Source organism: Cnephaeus nilssonii (genome assembly GCF_951640355.1).
Source record: "Cnephaeus nilssonii genome assembly, chromosome: 11".
Classification (NCBI taxonomy): Eukaryota; Metazoa; Chordata; class Mammalia; order Chiroptera; family Vespertilionidae; genus Cnephaeus; species Cnephaeus nilssonii.
The window spans coordinates 28,572,127-28,590,352 of record NC_137082.1 but is presented as its reverse complement, the minus strand read 5'-3'; the positions used below and the strand labels follow the sequence as shown (position 1 = coordinate 28,590,352).

Here is an 18,226-nt window from a genome sequence, read left to right as displayed (position 1 = left end):
TTTTAAATAGTTTTTCTGTTCTCTTTAGTGTCCACCAAGTGCATTTTATTAATAAACCTCTAGCCATGTGCCCCCCTGCAAAGCTTGGGCGAATGCCCTTAGCCAAGATGGCTGCAGCTTCCTTCCATTGCCCTTGCTTGCCCTCAGCAAAGATGGCTCCAGCGACTTCCTTTTAAACTCACTTTTCCCTTAACAAACATGGCTCTTCCGCTTCCGGATTCCAGCTTGCCGCTGCTGCCTGATGGTGAGTGTAATTGACGAATATTTTGGGCGGGTTGTCTGGGTTAATTCAGGAGTGCGGTGGGACTGGGGGTAGAGAGGGGAGCGGGTGCTCACAATGCTTTAGATCGTTATCTCACGATTGGGAAGTTATGGCCGCTTTCCTGGCACACTTCCAATTCCCTGCCCATGCACCCCCTCCTCCACCCCAGTGTGCAGCCTCTGCAGCTTCCGCAGCCTTAGCTTTGGGGATCCCCGGAGTCTGTAGGCAGTGTGTCTGCATGAGCTTAGGTTTTTCTTCTTTCAAAAACAAAACCCCCAAAAAACCCCAGCTTTGTTGAGCTATAATTCACATAAAATAAAATTCACGTTTTTAAAGGTTTGGTGACATGTGACTTTAGAAAAGTCTTATGAGTTTATTTGAGCCTGTTGTCTTTTTTTTTTTTTTTAACGCTAGCTTTTTAAAATTAATGTTTTCAAAATTTGTCCTTGTAGCATGTGTCAGAACCTCATTCCTTTATTGCTGAAAAATATTCCAAGTATGAATATACCAAATTTTACTTATCCATTCATTAGTTGATGGACATTTGGATTTTCACTTTCTGTCTGTTATGAATAAAGCTGCAATTAACATTTGTGAAGGTTTGTGTGAACACGTTTTTATTTCTTGAGCATGCACCTACAAGTGGAATTGCCTGGACAAAGTGTAACTATTTATCCTTTGAGACACTGCCAAACTCTTTTCCAAAGTGCCTGCACCATTTTACCTTTTTTTTTTTTAATGTGACTATCCAGTTATCTCAGTGTTGAAAGGCAGTCTTTTCCCTGTAGAACTGTCTTGGCACCCTGTGGGAAATCAGTTGATGAATAGACATATTTCTATAGAAGACATACAGATGGCTACAGACACATGAAAAGATGCCCAACATCACTAGTCATCAGGGAAACGCAAATCAAAACACAATCAGATATCAGCTCATACCTGTTAGAATAGCTATTACCAAAAAGACAATAAATACCAAGTGTTGGTGAGGATGTGGAGAAAAGGGAACTCTCATGCACTGTTGGTGGGAATGTAAAGTGGTGTAGCCACTAAGAAAAACAGTATAGTGGTTCCTCAAAAAATGAATGATTCAGCCCTAGCTGGTATGGCTCAGTGGATAGAATGTTGGCCTGTGGACCAAAGGGTCCCAGATTTGATTCCTGTCTAGGGCACATAGTTGTAGGCTCTTCCCCTGGCCCAGGCCCTGGTCAGAGCTCATGCAGGAGGCAACCAATCAATGTGTTTCTCTCTTCGATGTTTCTCTCTGTCTTTCCCTCTCTTCCACTCTAAAAGATCAATGGAAAAATATCCTCAGGTGAGGATTAACAAAAAACAAAACAAAACAACAATAAAAAATGAACAATTCAGCAATTCCACTTCTGGGTATTTATCCAAAGAAAACAAAAACACTAATTAAAAAAGATATACCTTATGTTTATTGAAGCATTATTTGCAACTAGAGGCCCGGTGCACGAAATTCATGTACAGGGGGTGGAGGAAGGAGTCCCCTCAGCCCAGCCTGCACCCTCTCCAATCCGGGACCCCTCCAGGGATGTTCGACTGCCGGTTTAGGCCCGATACCAGGGATTGGGCCTAAACTGGCAGTCGGACATCCCTCTCACAATCTGAGACTGCTGGCTCCTAACTGCTCACCTGCCTGCCTGCCTGACCACCCCTAACTGCCCCCCCCTCCTTGCCGGCCTGATCACTCCTAACTGCCTCTGCCTGCCAGCCTGATTGTCCCTAACTGCCAGCCTGGTTGCCCCCAACTGCCCCCCACCCCCGCTGGCCTGGTCGCCGCTAACTGCCCCCCCCCCCCCCCCCCCGCCAGCCTGGTCACCACTCACTGCCCCCCTCTGCTAGCCTGGTTGCCCCTAACTGCTCCCCCTGCCAGCCTGGTTGCCCCTCACTGCCCCCCCCCTGCTGGCCTGGTTGCCCCCAACTGTCCCCCCTGCTGGCCTGGTCACCCCACACAGCCTGCTTGTTCAGTCATTTGGTCGTCCCTCACTAACCACCCCCCCTGCTGACATTGTTGCCCCATGAAGCCTGCTGTTCGGTCGTTATTGTGAGGGTATCCTGACCAATTTGCATATTACCCTTTTATTAGTATAAATTGTCAAGATACAAAAGCAACCTGTGTTCATCGATAGATAGATAAAGAACATGTGGTATCCTATATAATCCTATATAATAAAAGGCTAATATGCAAATAGACCAAACGGCAGAACAACTGGTTGCTATGACGCCACTGACCACCAGGGGCAGACGCTCAACACAGGAGCTGCCTCCTGGTGGTCAGTTCAGTCTCACAGGGGGAGCGCCGCTCAGCTAGAAGCCCTGAGCTGGGCTCACAGCTGGCAAGTGCAGTGGCAGTGGTGGGAGCCTCTCCCGCCTCCGCAGCAATGCTAAGGATGTCCGACTGCCAGCTTAGGCCTGCTGTGGTCCTAAGCCGTCAGTTGGACATCCCTTGAGGCTTCCAGACTGCGAGAGAGCGCAGGCCAGGCTGAGGGACCCCGAACCAAGTGCACGAATTTCATGCACCGGGCCTCTAGTGTATATAGAATGGATGGACTATTACTCAGCCATAAAAAGAATGAAATCTTGGCCCAGCCAGCATGGCTCAGTGGTTGAGTGTTGACCTATGAACCAGGAGGTCATGTTTTGATTCCTGGTCAGGGCACATGCCTGAGTTGTGGGCTCGATCCCCAGTGTAGGGATTGCAGGAGGCAGCAGATCAATGATTCTCATCAATGATATTTCTATCTCTCCCTCTCCCTTCCTCTCTGAAACAATAAAAATATATATTTTTTAAAAAGAATGAAATCTTGCTATTTGTGACAACATGGATGAATCTAGAGGGTATTATACTAAATGAAATAAGTCAGAAAAAAAAATACCATATCATTTCACTTATATGTGGAATCTAAAAAAAAAAAAACAAGACAGAAATAGACTCATAGATACAGAGAACAAATTGATGACTGCCAAAGGTGAGGGGGGGTAGGAGGATTGGAAAAATAGGTGAAGCGCATTAATAGATACAAACTTTCAGTTATAAAATAAATAAGTCACCAGGATATAATGTAAAGCATAGGGAATATAGTCAATAATATTGTAATTACTTTGTATGGTAATGGATGGTTATAAGACTTATTGTGGTGATAATTTCATAAGGTATATAAATATTGAATCACTATGTTGTATACCTGAAACTAATATAATATTGTATATCACCTATACTTTAATTTTAAAAAAAGAAAATCAATTGACCATAAATGTAAGATTTTACAACTGGACTCTCAGTTCTATTCCATTGATCTATATGTTCAATCTTTTGCCAATATTATACAGTTTTGATTATTGTAGCTTTTCAGTAAGTTTTGAAATTGGAAAATATGGGTCTTCCAACTTTGTTCTTTTTCATAATTGTTTTGGCCATTCTGGGTATTGCATTTCCATATGAATTTTTGAAAGAATTTTGTCAAATGTCAACAAAAAAGAAAGGCAACTGAGATTTTGATAAGACTTGCCGTGATCTATAGATCAATTTGGGCAATAAAATATCAAGTCTTCCATGAACATAGGATGTCTTTCCATTCATTTAGCTCTTCAGTCTCTTTCAACATTTATTTTGTAGTTTTCAGTGTATATCCCTTATGCATTTTAATTAAATATTTCCTAAATATTTTATTTTTGATGCTATTGTAAATGGAATTGTGTTCTTTTAATTGCAATTTTAATTATTTCTTGCTAATGTATATAAATATATGAGTTCCACCTGGCCAGTGTTGCTCAGTGGTTGAGTATCAACCTATGAACCAGGAGGTCACAGTTTGATTCCCAGTCAGGGCACGTGCCTGGGTTGTGGGCTTGATCCCCAGTAGGGGGCGTGCAGGAGGCAGCCGATCAAGTATTCTCTCTCATCATTGATGTTTCTATCTCTTCCCCTCTCCCTTCTTCTCTGAAATCAATAGATATTTTTTAAAATAAATAAGTTCCGCAGCTCAACCTCTGTCTCCAATTGGACTTTCTTGAGGCTTAACCCCAGGTTCTCTCCTCTTCTTTACTTGTGTGTGCATATACACATTTTTAGAATCATTTGAGAGTATGTTGTAGACATCATGTCCCCCTACCAATATATATTTAAGGGGCATTTCTAAAGAATAAGGTCATTCCCTTATACACCAGGTTTTGTTGAAAACAGGAGGGAGCAATTTGGGCATGTTGAAAAGTCTAAGTGACAGTCTAGTGGAACAGAAGTGAGAGAAGGAATTGTTGTCCCTGCAGGCTATGGACAGATCCAAAGAGTGGTATCTAAGGCCCAGGCTGGCCCCTTGTAAGTCAAGCTCTTTTAAGAAAGGAAAATATGCAATTCTGGAGAAGGAAGTTGAACCGCATATCAAAAATTTGGGGGCAGCCTGGCCAGAGTGGCTCAGTTGGTTGAGCATCTTCCTGTGCACTGAAGGGTTTCCAGGTCGATTCCTGGTCAGGGCACGTACTTGGGTTGTGGGTTTGGTCCCAGCCTGGGCATGTGCAAAGGCATCTCTCCCTTCCTCTCTCTAAGCATGTCCTTGGGTGAAGATATAAAAAGTTTTGGGGCAAAAAATAATCATTGTATTTTACTTGCCAGCCTACGTGGTTTCAGACCATAATGAGAAGCGGCTCTTCTGTACCTATTACTTGCTTTGTGCTTTACATGCACAGGTTCTTATTTGTTCACATACCTAGTATGGAATGTATTTGACGTTTAATGTAAGCTATTCTAAAAGAAAAGGTAGATGTCACATCAATGTACTATTTGTTTTAAAAAAGGATTCCTTTTGCTTTAACGTTGATAACGACACCTTCAGTTGATGGTTGATTTCAAGGCACCTTTGTAGGCAGGCATTCTTTGACCTACCTATTTGACCCCTTCCAGAAGATTCCAGAGCAGTATTTGGTAACATGAGGAGAGAAGGAGGAGCCACTGATAGCTGGCAGCAGAGGTGTTTGCTAAGACTTCAGGCCTGATTGGCTAATGTAGCACATGTGAAGACAGGACGTTCTTGCTTCTTTGGAAACATTAATCACTCCACTCCTTTCAGAAGCAATCAGCTGATCTCTTGGCTCACTCTCTGCTAGAGCAAATGTTCACAACAGCATGTGACTTGATGTCTTCAAACAAGAAGGGTCTTGCCAGGTCTCTCTGTTGATTTGTTTTCATCCACCTCCTCCTGTCTGTGCCTGCTTAGGTCACAGTATGGAGGCTGTGCAGACAGAGGAGACGGGGAGGTCTTGGTGCTGAGTTCATCCTAGCTTGGTACTTTCTAGATGGGTTTCCTTGGGCAAGTTACTCTACTTGTCTCTGTGTCTGGGTCTGACTGACTGTAAATTAGGGTAATAATTGGATTACCTGCTTCATAAAGTGGTTGCAGATAAAGCTTAGCACAATATCTGGCATGCAACTAACACTTGATAAATGATAACTATTCTTTTTTTTTAAGATTTTTAAAAAGAGAGGAAGGGAGAGGGAGAGAGAGAGAGAAATACTGATGTGAGAGTGAGACATTAATTGGTTGCCTCCTGCACACCCCCCCCCCCCCCCCAACCGGGGATCAAACCCACAACCCAGGCATTTGCCCTGACTGGGAATTGAACCCCACAAACTTTAGGTGCACGGGATGATGCCCAACCAACTGAGCCACACTGGCCAGGCCAACTACTCTTATTATTATACTAGAGGCCCATTGCACAAAAATTCGTGCAAGAGTAGGCCTTCCTTCCCCCAGCTGCCGGCACCAGCTTCCTTCCATCATCCGGGACCTGGGCTGCTGGCAGCGACTTCCCTCCGGCACCCAGGACCCAGGCTGCCAGCACTGGCTTCCCTCTGGCACCCGGGACCTGGGCTTCCCTCCTCCGGCCGCCAGCAGGCACCTGGGACCGGGGCTGCTTCCCTTCGGCCCCAGCTTTGTCAGGAAGGATGTCCAGAATGACGTCTGGAAGATGTCCAGTCTAATTAGCATATTACCCTTTTATTATTATAGACTGTCCATGTTATTCTGAAATTGCTTCTTTCATTTATTCAAACCTACATCTTTGAAGTCTTTTAAGTTCTGACTATCATTTTAATAGTTGCATAATATTACATAACCTGGAATACTGCCTCCTCCCAAACCCCTTTCTTCTATCTTCTCTAACTCAGTTGATAATACAATCCAGGTGCCATTCCTCATTGGCTCTCTATTTCTCCTTAGTTCCTTTATTCATTCAGTTATTAAGTTCTACTCTCATTTTCCTTCCTAAATATGTTCTTCATCTACCCCTGCTCCTGACTGGTAGTGCTCTGCCCTTGTTCACAAGCTCTTCTTCTCTCACCAGGACCACTGCGGGTGAATAAATTCCTGTTGTTTTTGAGATTGCCTGCCACTGGGCATAGGCCCTGCAAAACCACCTATTTCCCAGCTGCCATATCTACAGATCTGGCTGTGTAACTCCTCTGCATAGCACACCATGGCTCAGGGCAGTCATGATGCATGTTGTCTAGAATAAGATTTATTGATGACAACAACTTATGAGCCAGAGACTAGCAGAGGATCCAGGATCTCCCCAGGCCCATAGTTATTTTACAGAGAGATGGGCAGGGTTGGATGTACTGCAAGGAGCCCCCGCCCCCCGATTATAGAAACCAACACACGGGTGGATATAGACTCAGGAGGATTAAGGAACAACTCATATTTATTTATTTATTTTCTTCACAACTCATTAAAAATAATAATTCCTGTCTTTAAAAAAAATATGCCTTTATTTATTTTTAGAGAGAGAAGAACAGAGAGGGAGAGAGAGACACACACATAGATCGGCTGCTTCCTCCACTCACCCTACCAGGGATCTAACCCAGAACCCTGGCATGTACCCCGACCAGGAATCAAACTGGCAACCTCTTGGTGCATGGGATGACATTCAACCAACTGAGTCACATTGGCCAGGGCAGGAACAACTCATTTTTAACAAGAAATGTCCCAACACTGAACCTAATAAGCCACTTGCACGGTCCCCAGAGCTCAGCTAAAGAGTTTGTATATCTCCCTGGCTGGTGATTCAGTGGTTGAACATCGATCCATGCACCAAGAGGTCACAGGTTCAATTCCCAGTCAGGGCACATGCCCAGGTTGTGGGCTTGATCTCCTCTTGCACGAACAGCAGGGGGTGTTCAGGAGGCAGCTGATCGATGATTCTCATCATTGATGTTTCTATTTCTCTCTCCCTCTCCCTTTCTCTCTGAAATTAATAAAAATATATTTTAAAAATTAATAAAAACACATTAAAAAAAGATTTTGTATATCCAAGTTGCTGACAGAAGCCAGGCTTGATGTCCTTCCCAGACTTGGCACAGGAGGGGGAGAGGGTGCCAACTAAGACCACAGGGTTTGTCTCTCCAGTTACACAGTGCATGACTGTTCCTTGACTCTCCCTTTAAACTCCTGACACCCCATGCCACTGTGGTTGCCCAAGCTGGTTCTCCTGGTGTTCACACTGTCCCCTGGCCATGGCCTGGTCTGCTTTATGCACGTGGATCACCTCCTCCAGTAACCTTCCTACCCTTTACGGGCTCCATTCTGTTTTGTCACTGTGTTGACATGGTATGTTTCTGGGTTTGGATCACCCCAAACTGAACAACTTGAAGGAAAAGCCCACCACATTCACCTTTATATCCTCAGAGCCTGGCACCTGGCCTGGCATGTCAAACAATTGGCTAAATGCATGTTTGAGTAGGCCACAGAGGAAAATGCAAATCACCGATAATCTCACTACTCGGAAATTAAACCACTGGATTAGTTACCAGTAAAATTAATTTGGGATACACTCTTCAGGATTTGGTTTTTCTAGCTATAGGTCTATATATTTCACACGCACGCATCTCACACATGACATTTTATTTTACAGAATCTGGATCAAATCCTACGTATTGTTTTAAAATCTATTTTTATTGACCATCTCATGAACAGTTTCCCTTCTCATTAAATGTTCTTATAGTCCTTGAATTATTTCATCCTCATCAGTCACACAGCCTATTTTCCAGCTGGAATTGTTCATGGTTTCTTTCATAATGAGAACATTTGTTTCTCATGAGGAAGAAAAGACGGTAAACAAATACTGGGTTTAAAGGACAGACAAGGAAGTAAAGACAGATTATCCTGGTTCTACTGTGCTTTGGCCTTTACGGTTCTGGGACTTCAGTCCTTCAAGTCACGACTGTCTGAATGGAGGCTCCTCTTTGCAAAGCTTTTTGTGTTGATTGTTTTATTTTTCCCATGGCAGGACTATGGCAACTCCGCAAGCCACTCCAGACAGCCAGTCAGAGGAGAGCAACACTCTGGAGCTGCCATCGGCTTGTGACCTAAGAGATTACGTGCTGCGGGAACCCAGCCAGGAGGCCCACAGCGAGGCTGTTAGTTCTGCAGAAGCCCTTTCCATTCTTTCCTCTTCTGAGGTGGATCCAGGTAAGGAGCAGAGTTTAAAACAAACTAACACTAAAAAAGACAACAACAAAACAAAAACAAAAACCCTAACATATACAGGGATGCAATAGTTTGTTTCTCTCTCTCTCTCTCTCTGTGGAATGATTCATTGGCTCAGGTAGAAAAACGTCTCAACAAAACCAGGGAGACACTTCAAAGGACAGCCTCCCTGGTGTGACGACCACAAAAAGCTGTTTCCTGGAAGCTGTTTTTTTTTTTTTTTTTTTTTTGTCTGAATCCCTTTCTGATCTCCATCCAGATGCATCAGAGGCAGGGGAACACTTGGTTCATCAGGGAGAGTGGGATTGTTTTTTGGTTTTGTTCTCTTAAAACTTCAGAAAATAGCAATGTGGGCCAGTTATGTGTTATAGACAATAGCAATAAGGACTTTAATATTCCTCGTATGAAGGATACTCTGAATTTAGGTAACAACTTTTCTATAAGCTCCTCTGACTCAGTTTACCCAAAAGTCTGTTATTTAAGCTTAATGATAATTCCTTGACGTAGTGACCATCCCTGGTTGTAAAGCTCACATCTTCCCCGCCATTCATTGCCCAGTTCAGACCTGGAGGTCCACAGACCTGGATTCAGAACCTGGCTCTGTTCTTCCAGAGAATTCGGTGTGGGCTCTGTTTTTTATTTTTTATTGACTTTTGGATGAATAAACCATAGGAAAGCAACTGTTATCATTTCCAATTTGGTTGACAGTTCTAAAAGGGAGAAGCATGTTGAAAGATTTATATTGGAGTATTTGTTAATAATATAGACATTTCACGCAAAAAATAAATAAATAAATAAAAGGTTCTTTTAGAAGTCCTGAGAGAGGTCTAAACATGGGAAGGCGTGCTCAGGTGCTAAGACAAACATTTTGCAGGTATCAGTGGCATAGTGCTGGGTCAGGCGGTCTGGCTTGAATTCGGGTTTTGCTTCTTCCTGTGGTTTAACCTTGGGCAAGTCACTTGGCCTCTGTTTTGGTTTCCTCCTTTGTAAAATGGAGATAATAACACCTACCTTGTTGTGGGGAGGGATCATGAGAATGAATATGTGTGAGGCACGTGGTACTGGCCCATGGTGGACTCTTGGAAATCCTACTCTTCATAACCTCACAGCATCTGGGCCACACAACCCACTACCACGCTGACCAGGCTCCCTTTACCTTTATGAATCCAGGTCTGTGGACCAGGGGACCCTTCATGCTGCCTATCCATCACACACTGTTTTCCTAAAGTTCACTCTCCTGCCTCCTAGATGACTGTTTTGTATCTTCTCCTTTCTTTTCAAACCTCCGTGACCTCCTCCTTCAGCCTCTCTGATACCTGATTAGCTGGTGATCTGGTGAGCCGATTTTTATTAAAAATAATACATATTTTGTATTGATTTCAGAGAGGAAGGGAGAGGGAGAGATAGAAACATCAATGATGAGAGAGAATCACCAATCGCCTGCCTCCTGCACGCCCAGTACTGGGGATCGAGCCCACAAGCCGGGCACATGCCCTTGATCGGAGTCAAACCCAGGACCCTTCAGTCCACAGGCTGATGCTCTATCCACTGAGCCAAACCACCTATGGCTGATTTTTGTTTTATCAAAAAACCAGAAGCAATCAGAAGAGAATGAACACACACACACTGCACACCCACCAGCTTCCTTTCCTCCTGCATCCGTGGCAGACCTATCCTGTTTATCCTTCACTTCTGCACTAGATCCTGGCTTCTCTTGCCTACTCAAGGTCATCGCTCTGGCAGTCTTTTGTGTCATCCGATCCCTCTACTGGTCATTCTCATGATCACGAAAACAAGCTATCATATTTCCCATCTTTAAAAAACATCCACCCTAGCTCTCTCATCATTGATGTTTCTATCTCTCCCTCTCTCTTCCTCTCTGAAATAAAAATATACTTAAAACAACAACAACAATAAAATATCCACCCTAGATCTAAAATTTTCCTCTAGTTATAGTCTTGTTTCTTTCTTCTTTACTACAGAAAAACTGCTTTTTCCAGTTCCTTCTGAAACCCTCCAACCTGGCTTCTGTCTCCATCACTCCATGGAAATGGCTCTTGTCAAGGTCACTGATGACCTCCACATTGTTAAGTCCAATGGACACTCCTCAAACCTCATCCTTCTTGCTCTATTCTATTCATTATATTCCACATATAAGTTGAGATCTCTGACTGGCTTATTTCGCTTAGCATAATAATTTCCAGGATCCTCTGTGCTGTCTCAAAGGGTAAGAGATCCTTCTTTTTTACAGCTGCATTCCATTGTGTAAATGTACCACAGTTTTATAACCCATTCACCTACTGTTGGGCACTTGGGCTGTTTCCATATCTTAGCTATTGTAACACTGCTGTGAACATAGAGGTGCATATATTCTTTCTGATTGGTGTTTCAGACTTCTTAGATATATTCCTAATAGTGGAATCATTAGGTCAAATGGCAGTTCCATTTTTAATTTTTTGAGGAAACTCCACACTGTTTGTACCAGTCTGCATTCCTTCCAGCAGTGTACTAGGATTCCTTTTTCTCCACATCCTCGCCAGCACTTGTTGTTTATTGATTTATTGATGATAGCCATTCTGGCAGGTGTGAGGTGGTACCTCATTGTCATTTTAATTTGCATTTCTCTGATAATTAGTGACATTGAGCATTTTTTCATGTCTCTTGGCCTTTTGTATGTCCTCTTTGGAGAAGTGTCTATTTAGGTCCTCTGCCCATTTTTCAATTGGGTTGTTTGTCTTCCTTTGTTGAGTTGTATGAGTGCTTTATATATTTTGGAGATTAACCCTTTATAAGATGTGCTGTTGGCAAAATGTTCTCCCATGCAGTGGGTTCCCTTTTCAATTTGATCCTAATTTGTTTTGCTATGCATAAGCTTTTTAGGTTGATGTAGCCCCATTTGTTTTAGATGCTAAAATCCTCAACAAAATATTAGCAAATTGGATCCAACAATATATTAAAAAGATCATACACCATGATCAAGTGGATATTTATTCCAGGGATGCAAGGCTAGTACAATATTCATAAATCAATAAATGTGATACATCACATAAATAAATTGAAAAACAAAAACCACATGATCATAGCAATAGACACAGAAAAAGCATTTGACAAAATTCAACACCCATTTAAAAAAATATATATATATTTTATTTATTTCAGAGAGGAAGGGAGAGGGAGAGAGAGAGAGAGAAACATCAATGATGAGAGAGAATCATTGATCAGCTGCCTCCTGCACACCCTCTACTGGGGATCAACTCTGCAACCCAGGCATGTGCCCTTGGCCGGAATTGAACCTGAGATCCTTCAGTCCGCAGGCCAACACTCTAACCACTGAACCAAACCGGCTAGGGCCCAACACCCATTTTTAAAAAAATATGTTTTTATTGATTTCAGGGAGAGGGATGGAGAGGGAGAGAGATAGGAACATCAATGATGAGAGATAATCATTGATTGGCTGCCTCCTACATACCCCCTACTGGGGATTGAGCCCCAAACCCAGGCATGTGCCCTGACTGGGATTCAACTGTGACCTCCTGGTTCATGGGTTGGCACTCAACTGCTGAGCAACACCAGCCAGGCTCAATACCCATTTTTTAATTTAATTTAATTTAATTTAATTTAATTTAATTTTATTTTATTTTATTTTATTTTATTTTATTTTATTTTATTTTATTTTATTTTATTTTATTTCTAGAGGCCTGGTACACAAGATTTGTGCAGTAGGAGGGAGGGGGACGGGCACCCTCTTACAGTCCAGGACCCCTCGGGGGATGTCCGCCTGCCGGCTTAGGCAGACATCCCTCTTGCAGTCTGGGGCTCTCACAGTCTAGGACCTCTCCCTCCTTACCACTGCCTGCAGCAGAGGCGGGAGAGGCTCCCACCACCGCCGCTGTGCTTGCCAGCCGTGAGCCTGGCTTCTGGCTGAGTGGCGCTCTCCTTGTGGGAGCACACTGACCACCAGGGGGCAGCTCCTATGTTGAGCGTCTGCCCCCTGGCGGTCAGTGCTCATCATAGTGACCAGTCGTTCCGCTGTTCAGTTGATTTGCATATTACGCTTTTATTATATAGGATTTTCTTTTTATTTTATTTTTAAAATACTCACCCAAGGGTATTTTTCCATTGATTTTCAGAGAGAGTGGAAGAGATAGGGAAAGACAGAGAGAAATATCAATGTGAGAGAAACACATCAATTGGCTGCCTCCTGCATATGCCCCGACCAGGGCCCGGGCCGGGAAGGAGCCTGCAACCGAGGTACATGTCCTTGCCTGGAATCAAACCTGGGACCCTTTGGTCCACAGTCCAAGCTCCATCCACTGAGCCAAACCAGCTGGGGCCCAACACCCATTTTTTATAAAAACTCTCAGCAAAGTGGGAATAGTGGGATCATCTATATATATAAAACCCTAATATGCAAATAAACCAAATGGCGGAACAATCAAACAACCAAACAACCAGTCGCTATGAGGTGCACTGACCACCAGGGGGCGTGCATGGAACATGGCGGGCGTCGACAGCAGGCGGCAGAGCATGGTACATGGCGGGCATCAGGCGTGGCAGGATGGTGGAGCAGGGGAGCGGGGGCACCAGACCAAGGTGGGGCGCCGGTTGCTGTCATCGGGGTGAGCCTCTGGTGGGTACTGAAAATTCTTTGCTCCCGTGTGCCACGATCCCGCTGGGCGCTTGCACCTGCTGCTGGCGCTGGCCCCTCTTGCACCCACTGCCAGCGCCGGAGCCGGCCCTGATCGCCCCTCACAGCTTCTCCACCTCCCCCTGCTTCTGAGGGATGATTGGGGCCGGCAACTGCCTCTTGGACCCGCTGCTGGTGACAAAGCTGCCGCTCGCACCCACTGCCAGCGCCAGTCCCAATTGCTCGACACCGTCAGTGTGTGTGAGCGGCAGCTGCCAGCCCCAGTCGCCCCTGAGGGCTTCTCCAACTCCCCCTGCTCCTGAGGGGCAATCCGGGCAGCAGCCACCGCTTGCACCTGCTGATGGTGCTGACCCCACTTGCACCCACTGCTGGCACTGGCTCCAATTGCTCTGCGCCGTCAGCCGGTGTGAGCGGGGCTGGTGCCGTCAGTGCATGGGAGCAGTGGCAGCAGGAGCAGGGCTGCTGACAAACAGGGGACCGGGGGATATGGTGGGAGGGGCAGGGTGGGGGCACGGAGCATGGGCCAAGACCCACCCCTGTGCCCACCACAGCCTTGCGGCCCACAATTCCTTTCAAGGTGCATGAATTCGTGCACCGGGCCCCTACTACATAATAAAGTCCATGTATGACAAACCTACAGCCAACATCATACTCGATGGGCAAAAACTAAAAGCATTCTCCCTAAGAACAGCAATAAGACAGGGATGTCCACTTCCACTCTTATTCACCACAGTATTGGAAGTCCTAGCCCCAGAGATCAGACAAGAAGAAAAAATAAAAGGCATATAAGTTGGAAAGGAGGAAGTGAAACTGTCATTATTTACAGAGGACATGATATTGTACATAGAAAACCCTGAAGACTCCAGGCAGGATTTTTTTTTTTTTTTTAATATATTGATTTCAGAGAGGAAGGGAAAGGGAGAGAGAGACAGAAACGTCAATGATGAGAGAGAATCATTGATTGGTTGCCTCCTGCACGCCCCACACTGGGGATCGATCCTGCAACCTGGGCATGTGTCCTGACCAAAATCTAATCGTGACCTTCTGGTTCATAGGTCCACGTTCAACTGCCAAGCCATGCCGGCAGGGCCAGGCGGTCTTTTTGAAGGAGTTGCCTACACTCCTTCATTCTAGTGTTTCATCTTATGATTGTTCCTCATTCCTGGGCACGTGACCTCCATCCCCAGTACCCACTAGACTAAGCCTTCTCTTGTTCAGATGCCAGTGACCTTCACCAGAAGCTACGCCTAATGGACACTTTTCTGCCCTTATCTGTATGCTCACTGCCACATTACTGTTCATGCCCTGGAGGAGGACATTAGTGGCAAGGGACATGAGACTTAATAGCACTTTCTAAGAAACTAGTGGGTTGATAAGAACCTGAAAGTATTAGTCAGAAAAGCTCAGAAGCCTTAGTCATTTGTCATTTCAGCCTAGGTACCCAAAGGTAGGCGAGGCCGGGTTATATTTGTTTAAGTAAATAGAGCTCAGCTGTCCTTAAATGACCAGCGAGCCACTTCTCATGACGTGCTGGTGAAGTAAACAACCTGTCACCTAAGCCAGGCACAGGATTACGAAACTCCCTCCCTCTGCCCGTCCTGCTGAGATAAGGCAAACGCCCCACACCCCAAGAAGGTCTTCCTGAAACACCGTTTCCATCCCTTTCCTCTCAGTGCCTTTGAGATTTCATTGTCTACCTCCACTTTCCTGCCACCTCCAGTCAAAGCTCCTGCGCCTCCTTGTCAGGACTCTGTGTTATCTGGTGTCTAGCTCTAGGGTGTTTGTTCAAAATATTTAACAAGCAATTCGGCAGCACTGCAATGTTTTAACAAACGGCAAGGCTGTACAGGTGCACGCCAGCTGAGCAGAGGACCCTGCTGGTGTCTAACTACTCATTAACACAGGCCTGCCACTCCTGTTGGGCCTGTTTTTATGCTGACTCAGACCTTAATGCAGGCGTCCTCAAACTACGGCCCGCGGGCCACATGCGGGTGTTTTTGCCGTTTTGTTTTTTTACTTCAAAATAAGATATGTGCAGTGTGCATAGGAATTTGTTCATAGTTTTTTTTTAAACTATAGTCCGGCCCTCCAATGGTCTGAGGGACAGTGAACTGGCCCCCTGTTTAAAAAGTTTGAGGACCCCTGCCTTAATGCCACAGCTGAGCTGCATTGTTCTCCAACTTGAAGTGTGCCCCTTTCTCCCTGGTCTATTCCAGTCCACTCCAGAGACTGCTGAATTGAATCTCACCAATTAGTCCTGAGTATATCGCTGCTGATGGACATGAACTCCTGCCTCTACGACACTTCTTTCCTTCCTCTTGTGTTACCGGGCTCAAGAAAAGCACAGAGTAAACGGAACAGAAGCCTCAAGTGAAATGGCAAATGGCAAATGGTCTTGGATGAACCTCTCAAAAGCCAGGTCACAAAGGTTTCCTGGAGGGGCAGTCCTGTGTGCATTACGACAGCTTGACAAACTCTGGGTGGCTCACGTGGCATATCTCATCAGGGCCTTCTGAAGGCTTTGTCCTGGAAAGCACCCAAGATATATACTAGCACAGGACAAAGGGTTTCTCTGGGGCTGTGCTCAGACATTGCAATATGAGGTGGAAAATCTCAGGCCTTTCCTCCAACCTGAACTCCTAAGGTCAGTTGTTGGAGAAATTGGTTGCATGTACACAGCAAGTTGAATGTTAAACCCAATTAAGTCTTTGATGATTAAAGGCTCTAGCTGATAGACAGCTATAGTCTAAAGTAAATAGTGCTTTAATGCCTCCTTATTCTTCTTATGAAATCTGTCAACATCCCAAACTTCAAAGGCCATTTTATAATCTGTGTATTTAGGCATTTCACCCAAGAAATTTGATATTTAAGAGTAGAATGAATATGCCTTATTTTCTTTTAATGATCATATGGTATCTATTTGTAATTCTAGAAAATTTTATTTTTAATAAGAAATAATAAACTCTTAAATCCAGAATCTCAAAATAGAATTTGTACAATTCTGGATGTGTTGTCATTTTGAATAGGTGGCAGGATATATTTTAGACAGAGAAATAATGTTGAAGACATTTGTTTTTTTAGAAGAAGAAAAAAGAAATAGTTCAATAAAAATACATTTCTATGAGCATTCAAAATCCAAGTATTTACAATAAGAAACTTTTAAAATAAAAGTTTCAAAATACAATGTGGTAAACAAGAAGTAATACATAAAAACTTGGATAATAAAAGTACAACAAAAATACTTACCAACATATAAAATATCCTGTTACATCTTAAATCATAATTATATTTAATTCTCCTTATCATTTTTAGCATTAGAAATAAATTTTAAGATAGGATGGGGAAAATGACTCAGAGGAAAGAAAAGAGTGAAATAAAATAGGTAGAAAATTATTCACTTTAACAATATTTTTGAGTGATTCTTTGAAGATACAAAATACATTTGTGAAGCACATGGCAGGCAAGCCCTTCGGAAGAATACTTTCTCATTGTAATGATTGATTCCCTTCTTTAAAGAAAAGAGCAATGCTAAGTTTCAGGTACAAAGATTAACTTTTTCTCCTCAGGTTTTACTGACTTTTAAAATATGGATAAATTTAAAAGTGAAATAAAATGAAAATAAAACCTTATAAAACAGACAATTTCCATATTAAAGTTTCTTTTACATTGAATTAAAATACATTTTTATAGGTACATTAAACGATATCCAACTGAGTGGCTCATGACCCAGCACCTTCTAAACTGGAAATGAGATCCCGAGGAAGGGGAAGGAGAGTGAGGACCCACATCTCTGCGAAATCACACAACAGAACCTGGTACTTCCCGTCACTGATCAGGTTGACGGGTTTTTGTTCTGTCTTGTTTTTTGGAAAGTCTGAGTATTTTGTATGACAGTGCATCTCTGCATTTGTCACCACTTTCCGGATTGAGTTATGTGGATTCGGCCACCTAGACTTCATTTTCAGGTCCAAAATGGGATTTTGAACTCTGTGCTTACGAAGGCAGCAATGTTTCCTAATTGTGTGACTCCAGTAGTGATGGATAAGCCATTAAGTGTATCTGATTAAGGTCCATAGAGTTAGTGAATGGCATAGCTTCTGGGCCAGGGGTTTTCAAACTGGACTTCAGGCAGCTGTGTAGGGACTGACTACAGGGTCGGGATTGGGAGGAAGCAGTGAATTTATGGGGGCCCTGGACTCTCCACTCTTGCTCATCTATGTCAGCTTATTTACTGTGTGCAAATAAGCATTCATTGAAAGAAAGTTATTTTTTTCTTATTTACTTTGTGTAAATAAGCATTCATTGTATTCATTCATTGAAAGAAAGGATGTCAGGGCCAAAAAGGATTTGAAAACCACCGAGCTCACCTAGTTGTCTCATTTTCTGCAAAGGGAAGTTGAACCCCAGGAAATGAAGAAAACCATCAAGGTCACAGACTAACCTGGCAACTCCTGTTTCTTAGGTGACTCTCTGTACAGACTTCTCCTAGCTGTGACTTTTCTGTTCCTTTTAAAATATACATATATTTCTCTGTTTAGGCTGCTAAATTGTAGGTAACAGTAAACAGTCATTAGAGATGATAATAGTTTAAGAGAATTCTTTTTAAAGGCTCAAGAATGCTATTTGCTAACCGTGACATCTCTCCTCACTTTTGAGTTTCAAGGGCATGTGCTGTGGGAGAAGAGACTTGTTTACTTCTGTACTTTGCTGCAGACACAGTTTTAAAAAGAAATCCCAGCTGAGTTGAAAAGCAGGCTGTGTTCCTGCTGAGAGCCACACCTCCAGGCATTTATCTTCCCAGTTCAGGTGTCCAGCAAT

At 43.7% G+C, this 18,226-nt stretch overlaps 1 protein-coding gene across 1 annotated transcript in view; it reads left to right on the top strand.

Annotated features, from left to right (window-relative positions):
- Positions 1-213: 213 nt before the first annotated feature.
- Positions 214-18,226, top strand: part of SHLD1 (shieldin complex subunit 1) — a 73,521-nt gene continuing 55,508 nt past the window's right edge. Inside the window, exons 1-2 of the mRNA XM_079784409.1 lie at positions 214-244; positions 8,561-8,742. Coding sequence (XP_079640535.1) covers positions 8,565-8,742 — 178 coding nt within the window. The 5' untranslated portion in view covers positions 214-244; positions 8,561-8,564. The remainder of the gene's footprint in view (positions 245-8,560; positions 8,743-18,226) is intronic.